This window comes from Mustela nigripes, chromosome 11, assembly GCF_022355385.1.
Source record: "Mustela nigripes isolate SB6536 chromosome 11, MUSNIG.SB6536, whole genome shotgun sequence".
Classification (NCBI taxonomy): Eukaryota; Metazoa; Chordata; class Mammalia; order Carnivora; family Mustelidae; genus Mustela; species Mustela nigripes.
Window position 1 is genome coordinate 23,295,476 of NC_081567.1, and position 14,534 is coordinate 23,310,009.

The following is a 14,534-nucleotide window of genomic DNA, read 5'->3' on the forward strand; positions in this document are numbered from 1 at the left end:
GAGACCTGATTTAGGACCCAGGATGTGATCTATTCTGGAGAATGTTCTATGTGCACTAGAGAAGAATGTGTATTCTGTTGCTTTGGGATGAAATGTTCTGAATATGTCTGTGATGTCCATCTGGTCCAGTGTGTCATTTAAGGCCTTTATTTCCTTGTTGATCTTTTGCCTGGATGATCTGTCCATTTCAGTGAGGGGAGTGTTAAAGTCCCCTACTTTTATTGTATTACTGTTGATGTGTTTATTTGATTTTGTTATTAATTGGTTTATATAGTTGGCTGCTGCCATGTTGGGGGCATAGATATTTTAAATTGTTAGATCTTCTTGTTGGACAGATCCTTTGAGTATGATATGGTGTCCTTCCTCATCCCTTATTATAGTCTTTGGCATAAAATCTAATTGATCTGATATAAGGATTGCCACTCCTACTTTCTTCTGATGTCCATTAGCATGGTAAATTGTTTTCCACCCCTTCACTTTAAATCTGGAGGTGTCATCAGATTGAAAATGAGTTTCTTGTAGGCAACATATAGATGGGTTTTGGTTTTTTATCCATTCTGATACCCTGTGTCTTTTGATTGGGGCCTTGAGCCCATTAACATTCAGGGTAGCTATTGAGAGATATGAATTTAGTGCCATTGTATTGCCTGTAAGGTGACTGTTACTGTATATTGTCTCTGTTCCTTTCTGCTCTACTCCTTTTAGGCTTTCTCTTTGCTTAGAGGACCCCTTTCAATACTTTCTGTAGAGCTGGTTTGGTGTTTGCAAATTCTTTCAGTTTTTGTTTGTCCTGGAAGCTTTTAATCTCTCCTTCTATTTTCAATGATAGCCTAGCTGGATATAGTATTCTTGGCTGCATGTTTTTCTTGTTTAGTGCTCTGAATATATCATGCCAGCTCTTTCTGGCCTGCCAGGTCTCTGTAGATAAGTCTCCTGCCAATCTAATATTTTTACCATTGTATGTTACAGACCTCTTTTCCCAGTCTGCTTTCAGGATTTTCTCTTTGTCACTAAGACTTGTAAATTTTACCATTAGGTGACGGGTTGTGGACCTATTCTTATTGATTTTGAGGGGGATTCTATTCTCTGCACCTCCTGGATTTTGATGCTTGTTCCCTTTGCCATATTGGGGAAATTCTGTCCAATAATTCTCTCCAGTATACCTTCTGCTCCCCCTCTCTCTTTCTTCTTCTTCTGGAATCCCAATTATTCTAATGTTGTTTCGTCTTATGGTGTCACTTATCTCTCGAATTCTCCCCTCGTGGTCCAGTAACTGTTTGTCCCTCTTTTGCTTAGCTTCTTTATTCTCTGTCATTTGGTCTTCTATATCACTAATTCTTTCTTCTGCCTCATTTATCCTAGCAGTGAGAGCCTCCATTTTTTATTGCACCTCATTAATAGCTTTTTTGATTTCAACTTGGTTAGATTTTAGTTCTTTTATTTCTCCAGAAAGGGCTTTTATATCTCCCGAGAGGGTTTCTCTAATATCCTCCATGCCTTTTTCGAGCCCAGCTAGAACCTTGAGAATCGTCATTCTGAACTCTAGATCTGACATATTACCAATGCCTGTATTGATTAGGTCCCTAGTCTTCGGTACTGCCTCTTGTTCTTTTTTTTGTGGTGAGTTTTTCCGCCTTGTCATTTTGTCCAGATAAGAGTATATGAAGGAGCAAGTAAAATACTAAAAGGGTGGCAACAACCCCAGGAAAATATGCTTGAACCAAATCAGAAGAGATCCCAAATCGTGAAGGGGGAGAAAGGGGTTAAAAAAAGGTTCAGAAAGAAAAAAACAAAGAAAGAAAGAAAAGAAACAATTAAAAAAAGAAAATGAATAAAGAAAAAGTATAAAAAAGAAAAAATATATATTAGATAAACTAGTTAAAAAACGTTAAGAAAAGGGTAAAAGTTAAAAAAAGTTAGCAAAAGAAGAGATTAAAAAAAAGAAAAAAAAGTTAAATTAACTACAAGACTAAAGAATCATGGGGAGAAAGCCATGAGTTCCGTGCTTTTTTTCTCCTCCTCTGGAATTCCACTGCTCTTTTGGTATTGAAACTGCACTCCTTGGTAGGTGAACTTGGTCCTGGCTGGATTTTTTGTTGATCTTCTGGGGGAGGGGCCTGGTGTAGTGATTTTCAAGTGTCTTTGCCCCAGGCGGAATTGCACTGCCCTTACCAGGGGCCGGGCTAAGTAATCCGCTCAGGTTTGCTTTCAGGAGCTTTTGTTCCCTGAGCACTTTCCGTAGAGTTCTGGAGGACGGGAATGAAAATGGCGGCCTCCTGGTCTCCGGCCCAGAGGAGCTGAGAGCCCGGGGCCCCACTCCTCAGTGTGCCCTCAGAGTACCGCGCCCAGTTACTCCCATCTCCATGGCCTCTGGCCGCGCTCCAAGCTCACCAAGCCTGTGACCGGTTCAAGGTAACCCCAAGCTGGGAGCTCAGTCCTCGGCTCTGTCTCTGTAGCCAGCTTCCCTGTTCTAATACCTGTAAGCTCTGTGATACTCAGACACCCCCGATCCTTCTGTGACCCTGCGGGACCTGAGGCCACACTGACCCCGCGTGGGCTTCACCCTGATTTAGCCTCTGGAGCAATGTCCCTCAGCGGAACAGACTTTTAAAAGTCCTGATTTTGTGCTCCATTGCTCCGTGGCTTGCTGGGATCCGGCCCCTCCCCGTCTATCTTCCCGTCGCCTTGGATTCACTTCTCCGCCAGTCCTACCTTTCAGAAAGTGGTTGATTTTCTGTTTCTAGAGTTGCTGTTCTTCTTCTCTTCGATCTCCCGTTGGATATATAGGTGTTTGCAATCTTTAGATAAGCTATCTAGCTGATCTCCTGCTAGCTGAAGTAGTCTCAGCCTGCTACTTCTCCTCCATCTTGATTCCAACTCCTGATTTTTTTTTTTTTAATTCTTATGCCTTCATCTGTCCACTTAGGACCTCAAATTAGTATCAGACCTTGTATAGGTGATTTAGGACTCCCATTCTAAGGTGATACTTGGGTCATATAGATGCAGTCCCTGAGCTGTGTGAAGCCCAGCCTAGTTATTATCTGGCTCTCTTGTTATCTCTGGCTACCATATGAATTGAGTATCTCTGTGCTTTATCTGTATGGCAGTGTTGCTGTGTCTTTGTGGGTAGGGCAGTCTTGCTTCAGTCCTGGCTTTATGCTGTGAGCCTAGCACCAGTCTCCTACATCATGGAGTGTTTTTGGATTCTCTGACTCCCCCAAGTATAAAATACCTAAACTCCTCCCTGCTCTTGGACACAGAAGCCAAATTTATAACTTATACTTCATCCTCTGTGTATTTCTGGTCCACCTAGGAAGCATCTTGTTGAATATTGTAATTTTTTTTAATTTTTAAAGAGTCTATTATTGTTGTATTTGGAGTCAGTTGAGAAGGTCAAAGTATGAACTCAGAATACATCTAGATTAGGGGTCTTCAGTTCTCTCTGATTCTGTCAAAATGTCGATTTAATACTGTCTAACATTTCTATGTTACTTGTTAATTTGTTTAGGCTAGAGACTTAAGCAAGTGATAGTATCTAGTTAAAGTTTACTAATAAGTTTTATATCATTTACCAAATTTGTTTGTAGTTACCTTGTATTTATTGCAAATGATATTGGTTTTTTTATTTGTAATAATCATATGGTATTTCCTTTAAAACAAATATACTAAGTTTGAAAGTCCGCACCTATTTAAAGAAAAACATTAAGGAGTAATTTCCAATGTTTAGAAAACAGAGCATACAGGATTAGTGAGTGAATCAAGTGGACACTTCTCTCTCTCTCTTTCTTTTTTTTTTTTTTAAGATTTTTATTTGTTTTTCTGACAGACAGAGATCACAAGTAGGCAGAGAGGCGGATGGAGACAGAAGGGGAAGCAGGCTCTCTGCTAAGGGGGTCGTTCCCAGGACCCTGGGATCATGACCTGAGCCAAAGGCAGAGGTGTTAACCCACTGAGCCACCCAGGCACCCCAAGTAGGCAGTTCTTAATACTTGTCAGTTGTATAAATGAATGGAAGTTATGTGCGTTCCCATTTCACAGTGGGGGAAGCCGAGGCCTGGAATGTTGAAATTACTTCTTCAGAGTCACACAGGTGTTTAGTGATGCATGTGGGACCAGGTAGCCCATCTCTGGCCTCATCCCACTGCGCCAAGTCTACTCCCCTTCGTATGCTCTGGGACTGTCCTGAGAGTCCTGTCCCTATGGGCAAAGGTTGGCCCAAGGCTACTAGTCATCCCTGATGTGTTTCTTCTCCACTGTTCTAGCAGCTAACTACTCTTCAGAACCCAACAAGAAGAAAAGAAAGTTGTCCTCTAGAGGCAAAGAGGATTCCACCAGGTAAGTGTCCCTGTGGGTTTTGGGGTTTGCAGGACACCAAGCTGAACTACAGAAGCTTGTAGTCTCATTGAAACCCTGCTATGTATCTTGATTTCAGAGCATTCTCAGATTCCAGGTAACACATTTTTTTTTTCTCATAGTGCTCTTAACCCAATTCTTTAAGGCTCTGAATAAAACTAAATTAACCAACAAGTAAAACCAATGCTAGCATCCCTGTGGGTGTTCCATGGTTAGAGGTTGTCATTGAGGGACTCATGCTAATAGATGACACAGAGGAGAAGGGCTTCCACTGCAGAACAACTCTTAGCAGCTTGAAGACAGTAGACCCAACACAGAGCGGAGAAGCAAGGGCTGAGCTGTGTCTACTTTTCAGGACAAAGCTGGCCTTCAATATCTCAATCTCATCACCCACAAAGAAGGAGGTGGTGACATCTTCAGCCCTTCCAGGAAGCAGGCCAATGAGTCCGGAAGAACAGATTAGTGTGATGTTACAGCGGGAAATGGAAATAGAAAGTAAAGAAACCCAGCCATCTGATTCAGACTTAGAGGTACGTTCTTGTTGCTTCCTTTCTCTCAGTTCACTGAGTATGATTCTTGGCATCTCAGGGATTCAAAACTCGGGGAGAACAGCAGAATCACCCAGAATGATTTTAAAGCAGAATGTTTTAAAAATACCAAAGTCCAGACCCCATAACAGACTACTGAATAACAGGAGTTGTGTGTGTGTGTGTGTGTGTGTATGTGATTTTAGTAAGTCTTAGAAACCTTTGGGTCTCTTAGAACTTATGTTGCAAAATGCTGGCCCATAAGCTAAGGTTGCCAGATTTTGAAAAACAAAACAAAAAACAGGGCACCTAGTTAAATTGGAATTTTACATACACAATGAGTAATTTTTAAAATTATACCAAAGTACTAAATGTATAAGTATAACTCACTTCATCCTATATTTTATTTTATTTTTTAAGATTTTATTTATTTGTTAGAGAGAGAGAGAAAGACCACAAGTAGGCAGAGAGGTAGGCAGAAGAGTGGGGGAAGCAGGCTCCCCGCCGAAAAGAGAGCCCGATATGGGGCTCGATCCCAGGATCCTGAGATCATGACCTGAGCAGAAGGCAGAGGCTTTAACCCACTGAGCCACCCAGGTGCCCTCATCCTATATTTTATATGGCAATTCTACCATAGGCTGAATTTGGCCTATAGATGTGTTTTGAAAATGAGAGAAATCTCACATAAGCTGGATTTCTAACCTCTTTGGAAAAAATTAAGATATTTGAAGCTGAGAAATAGCTACTTCCTTTAGATGAAAAGTATATTTTCCAGTTTGTGTGTATCTCTAGTATTCTGTATTATTTTCTTATGTCCAACCAACTTTCAACAATTAACTACCTGCTTGGTTCTAGATAGACTTTTGAGTTCCCAACCTATTTTAAAAGAAGAGGAACAAAACTTTAGAGCCAATACCTTATGAGTTTATAGTATGTATAATAAACCAATTTATAATAAAAATGATAGCAACTGAGTATGTGCTACTGGTAAGATTCCACACTAAACCCTCTAGATAAGGGTTGACTCCATTCGAGACCTGGGTACTATGACGATTCCTGTTGTCCAGGTGTGGAAATTGGGGTGAGGTCTGATTAAGCAACTTGACAAAGGTTACACAGTTGATGAGAGGCATAACTAGAATTAAGACCAGCTCTGACTGACCATAAAGTCTCTGCGACAGCATTTCTCACACTTGCCTGAAGATAAGAATCAACTGGGATGCTTGTTGAAAAATCCCGAACTGATTAAGGGGGTCTCATGAATCTGCATTTTAATAAGAGCCTCTCTCCCCACCCCACACGGTTCTTACAATGAGGGAAGTTTGGAAGTTTCTTCTCTCCAAGGAACTTCTATTTAAGATCGGAGCAAGGTGAGCTCAGCCTCCTCTGACCACAGACAGTAGTCACTAAAGGTCAGACCTGATTTCCTACACTTTGTGCTTCTCAGCCGTCTTAAAGTTTTGGTTTCTAGAGCTCATCAGCCATCTGGCAGCTTAGTGCCCTAAACAAACAAAACTTCCTGAAGTCACCAGGTCACACTGGCCATTTCTGTTCAGTTTGTGCATTTGTGTTGCTTTTCTAAACTCAGAAACCCACAGTCAGATTAGAAGTACTGTAAATCTCACTTGGACTTGGGGAAGTTTTCCCTCACTGGCAGCTTTAAGCCACAGGATCAAAGTGCTTTGTAGGGCACTGTTGTTGTTGAAGAGGGTGAATCACTGGGTCCATTTGAGAGCTTGTTAATCATCTTCTTAAAGTTCACCAGATAGGTTCCCTCAGCCCTGGGTAGTACTCATTCCACTGTTCCTACCTGCATAGCATTTGGCAAGTCCATCCTTTTACCCCACTGAAATCTCTGGCTCTGTTTGAACATTCCAGAGTCAAGGAGAAACTTGCCCACCATCACACTGCAGTGAGTGTGTGGCAATGGGCCCAGAAAGTCCAACATCAGCGAGTGAAGGGTGAGGATAGGTGCTGTGTGAACGGGCCCCTTGGAGGCTGACAGGTGTGGGCAGGTGGGCACCGTTAACCAATCACAGTCATTGTCTTGCCGGTGGTTTGTTTATGGAAGAGGTACTATTACTATGTGACCAATGGCATCCGAAAAGACATGATTGCCCCCGAGGAGGATGAAGTGATGCATCAGATTTCAAAGCTGATTCCTAACACACTGCTGACAAGTCCCTCGCTGGAGCCGCTGATGATCAGCCTAGTGAAGGAGAAGGAAAATGACTACTACAGTAGCCTCATGAAAAGCATTGGTAAGGCTGGGGGTAAATGGGGCAGAGGGCTCCTTTGCGGAGGACACCATCTTTCTCTCACCATCAGTCCACCCTGGTTCCTCTGAAAATGCCAAAAATATCCTTTTTCTTCAGATGATTTCCCCCACATCATTCAGGTCAACACCAGCACTTCCTGCTTTTTGATGTGCATCCACATAACTTGGGGATCTTGCGATTCTGATGAGACAGATCTGGGGTAGGGCCCGAGAGCCTGCATTTCTAACAAGCTCCCAGGATCTGTGGATACTGCTCACCCCGGGGCAGCACTAGGAATAACAAGGATCTACTCACGTTTTAAGATCTAGCTCAAGACCTGCCTCTTAAGTACTTTTCTCTCTCTGCAGCCCTCAGGGGTCCCTCCATCGCTCTGCATGCACAGGACTTCCTGTCTCTGCGTTCAACTCACTCTGCTTTAGAATATCTCCTGGGCCATTATTTCTCTTCTATTATGTAACACTGGTATTGTCTTTTCGTTTCTTGCGGGTCTTGGCTCCCTTATCAGACTGTCAGTTCTCTGATGGTGAAGGTCATGTTACTGATCCTAGCTCCCCTTCATCCTTCGGGCTGCGTCTGATACATGCAGGAGGTCACTGGGAAATATTTAATGATGGTGAGGAATGTGAGAAACATATTAAAGACGAGTGGTGATCATATGAGTCCCTTGCCTTCCTATTTTATCTGGACAGCAGCTGTCTATACCAGGCAGCCTAGTTATTTTAAATTTCCTAATTAACTTCCTAATGCTGTCAGTGCAATGGCCTCTTGTCTACACTAGGATAGAACCAAACTCATAAGCATAAACATGGATAGTCCTTCAAATTCCAGCTTTAACCTACTTCTGCAATCTTATCACCTTGAACTCTACCACTTTTGTCTGGTATTTCTGCCCCCAAATAACTCCCAGCACCTTGAGCATGTTTTACAGAAGTCCTAGAACTGCACTTCATTACATGCTGTTTCTTCTGACCCCCGTGCTCTTCCCTTCTTATCCTGTCTCCAAATTCCTACTCATTCTTCCCAGTCCAGCTCAAACATCACTCCCTCTGTGAAGCTTTTCCCATCTTTCTTTCCTTAGTGTGTGAAATAGTTGGTCTCTAAGTTTCCATTTTTTTTTTTTAAGGTTATTCATTTTAGAGAGGGCGGGGTAGAAAGAGTGATCGTGAATGCGGGAGGGAGTGGCAGAGGAAGAAGGAGAGAGAAACCCCCTGAGCAGACTTCCTGCTGAGCACAGAGCCCAACACAGGGCTTGATCCCACCACCCCGGGGGTCAGACCTGAGCTGAAACCAAGAGTCGGATGTTTAACTGGACTGTGCCACCCAAGGCACCCCTAAATTTCCATTTCTAAGTATCTGGTGTCATCTGTTGCATTGAATTTTTTGTGTGACTGCTTAGGTGTGAGAAGTCAATTAATGATTAATGAGGCATCAGCAAATACTAGTTCATTGTCATACATGATGCTAGATATCCAAATAGAACTCAACCCCCGGTTTCTAAGCCTCGGACTGTGAAGTTACACTCCTCCTTCCCCCCGGAACATCTTCAGAAAGAAAACAAACCAACAGAGTGGCACTTCCCCAATTTGGTTATGCCCAAGGGATTATTAACATAATGGATATTATCAGCGTAAATGGTCAGAGGCTCATTTACCTTCCAAGCTGCAACTTAGAGCATGGGGTGTTCAAGGTCCCTACTTACTAACAAAGTGTTTGCTCTGTTGGTTCTATAGTTGATTACATCCTCATGGACCCAACAGAGAGAAAAAGACTCTTCATCAAGAACATTCCCCGCATGTTTCCTCAAAGAGTGATCCGGGCCCCTGTGCCCTGGCACCACGTCTACAGGAATGCCAAGAAGTGGAACGAGGAGCATCTGCACACGGTGAACCCCATGATGCTCAGCCTGAAAGAACTGTGGTTTAAAGAGTAAGACATTCCTCCCTTCCCTTTTCTTTCCCTTCTTGATGGTTTGCCCACAAAAGACAGTATCTTATGCTGGGCACAGTGGGGGTAGCCTTCCCCTTGAAGGGAAATGACGAACATCCTAGTCCCAAAGTGCGTGGAAACTCTAAGTGACAGCTCTCCATGCAGTGAAGTGACCCTGCTTTGTGTTCCCATGACACCCCGACCCTGTCGCTAAGCCCTGGCGTGTACTGGTGAAGAGCTCAGTCTTGGAGCCAGCCCGCTTGAGGCGAGATCTTAGCCCAGCTGCTTCCTAGGTAACATTGGTGTGTTACATCAACTGTCTGTGTCTTGCTTTCCTTACCCCTAAATTTGGGAAAAGAGTTCCTGCTTCATAGGGTTGGTAGGAGGAATAAAAATAAAATAAATAAAAATAAATAAAAAACTTAATGCATTCAACGTACTTAGAACAGTGCCCAGCAAACTGTAAGTACCCATTAAGTGTGAATGAGCCATTACCTCCATGAGGACATGTATCGCACTGAATTACAATCGTGTGTGTGCCAGTTTGACTCTAGCTTCCAAGACATATGGAGGATTGGGTCTTATTCCTTAGGTAACTCAGTGCCAGCCCAGGGATGGCAAGCAGGGGTCTTGGTTATGTTCATCAATGACTAAATTGGCCACAGCAAGTGAAGGAGTTCAGAGAATATAGGAGCCGCTTTTTTTTCATCCTTCACTTTTTCTAAATTGAGATATAATCCACACACCATACAATTTGCCCTTCTGAAGTGCACAGGACCATTGTTTTTAGTACACTCCATATTTGTCCAACTCTGACCACCCTGTCCTTCAAAAATATTTCCATCATCCCGAAAAGAAATGCAGTATCCATTAGCAGTCCCACATTCCCACCCCTTCTTCCTTCCCTGGCAAACATTAATCTGTTTTCTGTCTCTACAGATTTAACCTATTCCAGACACTTCGTATAAATGGAATCACACAATATGTGACCTTTCGTGTCTGGCCGCTTTTACTTAGCACATGTTTTCCAGGTTCATCTGACATTGAATGATGTATCAGTATTTCATTCCATTCTCCAGCCGAATATTACCCCACTGCATGGCTGCCCCATGTTTAGTTTATCCATTCATCAGCTGCAGAGAAAGACTATTTTGGGGGGGGGGGGATCCGTTAAGGGAGGTGTAAATCCTGGTGGGAGAATGAGGCCACCAGAGTTCACTGAAAGGTCAGGCTGATGACATGATGAGTTGCCACCATCTGAGTTTTTATTAGAAAAACTGGAGGCAAATATGCTTACTTAATTTTGATTGACCTCACCGGTAACTCAGATATTTTATTTTGGGACGTCTCTGTAGCTTCGAATGTGTTTAGTCTTAAGGGAGACCTGTTACTTGGAGAACTCACTTGTTTATCACATTCTTAGCTGTCCCTATATTTCCAAAGACAATTGAGGGGGAGGTCAAGCTGGCATGGAGCCCACCAATGGTAAGAAATAAGCACATTCCCTTCTTTGGACTGAATTTAGTTTTCTAAGTCATTGGAGGTGTCAGTCAGGACACTGAAAAAAAAAATTCACTTTCTAATGAGGCAGAAGTGTTTAAGGTAATAATTTATAGAATGGGCTCCCAAACTACACTGCATAGGTTCTGGTTCTTGCTTTGTCAGTAACAGATGGTGTGATTTTGGGGAAGCTAATCTCTCTAAGCCACCATCTATTTATATGTAAAATGGGAATAATAATAATGATACACACCTCATGTGTTTTGTTTGATGAGTTGTTTAGAACAGCTTTGGCATATAGTAATTGTTCAATAAATGAAGGTACTGCTTTAACTATAAGCATGTTTATGACCTCAAAAAATAACCTGGAAATTAACAAAAAAAGATGAGTCTCAGGGATGGTAAAATTTGCCAGATACTCACTGCCAAGGAGATGTAGAGATGAATTTAATTTTTCATGTAGTAAAGATGGCACATTATTGAATCTATAGCTTCTGAGAAGAAAGGATCCTTACTACTTGCTTTTAGGGGTTCCCTAAAGATTATACAGGCAACAAAAGTGAAAGTGAACCAAAATCATTTAGAAGATTTTTGTCAGTTGAACAACAACAACAAAAAAAAAAAGAAAGATTTGTTAAGGAAATGATACAGACAGCTTTTCTCTGTGACCTGCATGATTTAATTTTAAAAATTCTAAGAAGTCACCTAGTGACCAGTGAAAGGTAAGGGGCTTGGGGGCCAGAATGAGAGTTGTGGTCTGAAGAGCCACTGTAGGATGTTCGTTAAGGATTGAATTCAAGATAAGTAACATAATTACCACATGGTAACAAGGGCCATACTTGGTTTGGATATCAAATGTGTGGTGACGGAGCTCTCAAGTTCTCTCCTTCCTTCCCTAACAATGCTTTGTGGCTGGCCAGACAAGATGGGGACCACGTTCACCACCCCCACCAAGAAGGAATAGAAATAGAGGCTGTGGGATTTAGGAAGGATGAGGAAAAGTGCCCAAGAGGTCATTCCAGTGGATGATGAAAATGAGAAGCAAGAAATGAGATGAGTTGAGGGAGTGAACAAAGATCTAACTGGGGAAGTGAAAGACAGTGATGATTTAGAAGAGTGATTTATAAATGGATGGAATAGATGTCAGGAAGAGGTATGTGGCCCTCTGAGCTGAAAGACACCTCTGGGAATATGGTAAAGGACAACACATCCATTGATCTGAAAAAAATAGAAGAGCCTCATAAGAGAAGGTGCAGGGAGTTTCATGTGTTCGTTCCGCAGATACCTATTGTGTGCCTGCATTGTGTAATGCGCTGTGCCAAGGGATAATGTGTGTGTCTTGGTGAACCTGCCAATCAAGTGTAGGTCTATAGGGGGTTTTGTGTTTGTTTAGACCAAAGCAGTCCTCCAAGTTGCTTGAGTAGCTCACCTGGAACCACCCTGAGGATTAGAGGAACCCCCTTGATCATGAAGGTGTTGCTTCTATTGACCTATCTTCTCTGTCCTCACTGTTAAAGAACGTTGATTAGTCCATTTGATATTCCAGTTCCCAGCCAGGCAAATTCCAGGTTGGTTCCAAAGCAGTCCCCAGATAGGTTACCCAGAGGAGAACACACAGGAAGGCTCAGCAAACACCAACTGAGTTGGCTCATCTATCTACCCTTTGCAAGGTTCCTCTGGACTTTCTCCTCCCTCCTCAGACTCTCAGATTTCTCAGTTATAATTAGTGTTACTCTCCTTGAAAAAAATAAAGATATATGCCCTTTGAACTTAACCTAGGAATTCATTTTTAAGTGTCTTCTCAGCCCAGGACATTTCTCCCTCTCTTTTGGCAGATTTAGAGACCTCAGGTTTGTTCGAACAGCAGAATTACTGGCAGGAAAACTGCCTCTGCAGCCTCATGAATATCAGGATGTGATCCAGAAACACTGCATGGAAGCGCGCCAAATTCTTCTCAACAAGTCAGTATCTGGACCCAGAATGGGACGGCATCACAGTATCATAAACTTTGTGGAGAGAAAACTAGTTCCCTGCTGGTCTTTGTGACTCCCCATGTCCACTCTTCTTCAACCCTCACTCCTGGTCCCCCTCTGCCTTTCTGAAATTCTCATTACTCTTCTCTGTTGGGGGTACCACTTCTCTTCCCTTCCTCTGAAGTCCATTAGGACTTGCTAGGTTACACAACAATGCATTTGAATGACCTGTGTTCAGGTGGCCCAGATAAACAACTACAACTTTGGGGGTTAGGGAGGTGACAATTCCTTTTTCTTTTGCAAATGCATGAAAGACTGTGTCCAGAGCCAGAGAAATCACCTTTATGCAAAATGATGGCAGTAATACCTACCACAGGGTTTTTATTATCAGAGATAATGTATATGCAACTGTTGGCACATAGTAGCTGCTCAATAAATATCCTAGTTACTGTCTTTACAACTATGGCTGCTCCTAGTACTTTTCTGGTTATTAGAGGAGTGCTTTTCTAGCAATCAGAGAGAAGATGGGATAGGATGAAAAGGCCAGTGGTTCCCACTGGGAATTAGAAACTGGGGGAGGTAGGAAGAAAGAACAAGGTGTCCATTTCTTCTTTTGCTTTTCTTATTTCTAGTCCCAACTTCTGAGCAGAAGCTGCTGTCATACTGGAGTTTCTCTTCTTAGGTTTTCTTCTTTTTCTCCTCTTTCTCTCTTTCCCCCTATAAAATCTGAACAGAGGCCAGGCATTTGCCGGAGAGAGAAGTTGCATGGAGCATTCCAGTTCCTTAGGCCCCTTCACCACAATCTCTGATTATAGTGAAGAAATTAGAGACTCCTGGAGGAGGACACACCACCAGCATTGCTTGTATATTTGGGCATTACCACTGGAAGAGTAGTCTCTCAATTCAGATCTTACTACTTTCTTCTCTGGAAAGGGATGTTGGCAGGTTAGATGGCCAGGGATATGAAAATACCGATTTGGAACGGTGCTTAGTTGGGAAGTAAGCCATCTGCCCGGTCACAGAGTGTGGGGACTGTCTGATCAGACTTCTCTGAGCTCAGAAGAGTTTGTAACTTGGGTACCCTCCTGTCTTTACAGGTGGATCCCAACCTGTGCCCAGCTTTTCATCTCACAGAAGGAGCATTGGGTCCATTTTGCTCCCAAAAGTGACTATGACTCCTCTCATAACATTGAGGAATATTTTGCTTCTGTTGCTTCCTTCATGTCACTCCAGCTGAGGGACTTGGTCATTAAGTCTCTTGAGGACCTGGTCTCCTTTTTCATGATACACAAGGTATGTAGGGGATCAGCAGTAGGCCCTTTTACGGGGAAACAACTGAGACAATCAGAATTCCATCACGTAGGTTCTCAGCTGTGAGGGAAGGACAAAAAGTAAAAATTTTCTTGATTGCCACACACATCGGATCATTATCAGCTCATGAAATCTTTCCTGAGATAATTACTACTAAATTGGCCAAGTTCTCCGGAAGTGGAGAAATTGTTAAAATTATTTAAAGAAAGATTGAGTAAAATGGAATTCATACCCCTTATAGGAGGGAAATAGTTCACTTTTTGATCCTCTCTGTTAAAGGAAGGAGTTGAAAAAGTTTTATTATAAATCTTTGGCTTGATATTTAGGGAGTGTTATGTGTATTGTTGCAGATATTGACTTTTTGTTCTTTGATCTTTGAAAGGGGCATCTCTGATAACAAAAGGCTTTGTTGACCTAATTAGTAACTTTCTTCATGAAACTCCAGTGAAGTCAAAATAAAAGCTAAAAGCACCGTGTCCTGGTTTTCAAAACATCATCGCATCCCCTAAACTTAGATAGCCTGAGGATTAAGGAAGATTCATTTGGATTTCATACCACATGCACATTTTACCTTTAAAAAGGAGTAATAAAAATATAAAATTGCCTGGTTACAAAAGGTTAAATTCTAAGTATTTTTCCAAATGAAGTCAAGATGAACAACTGAC

General features: G+C 42.3%; 1 protein-coding gene across 1 annotated transcript in view; it reads left to right on the forward strand.

The window, feature by feature from the left end:
• Nucleotides 1–14,534, forward strand: part of DNAH3 (dynein axonemal heavy chain 3) — a 173,739-nt gene that overhangs the window by 13,644 nt on the left and 145,561 nt on the right. The window contains exons 4-9 of the mRNA XM_059415167.1: nt 4,266–4,335; nt 4,709–4,883; nt 6,952–7,141; nt 8,890–9,085; nt 12,421–12,546; nt 13,656–13,851. Coding sequence (XP_059271150.1) covers nt 4,266–4,335; nt 4,709–4,883; nt 6,952–7,141; nt 8,890–9,085; nt 12,421–12,546; nt 13,656–13,851 — 953 coding nt within the window. The remainder of the gene's footprint in view (nt 1–4,265; nt 4,336–4,708; nt 4,884–6,951; nt 7,142–8,889; nt 9,086–12,420; nt 12,547–13,655; nt 13,852–14,534) is intronic.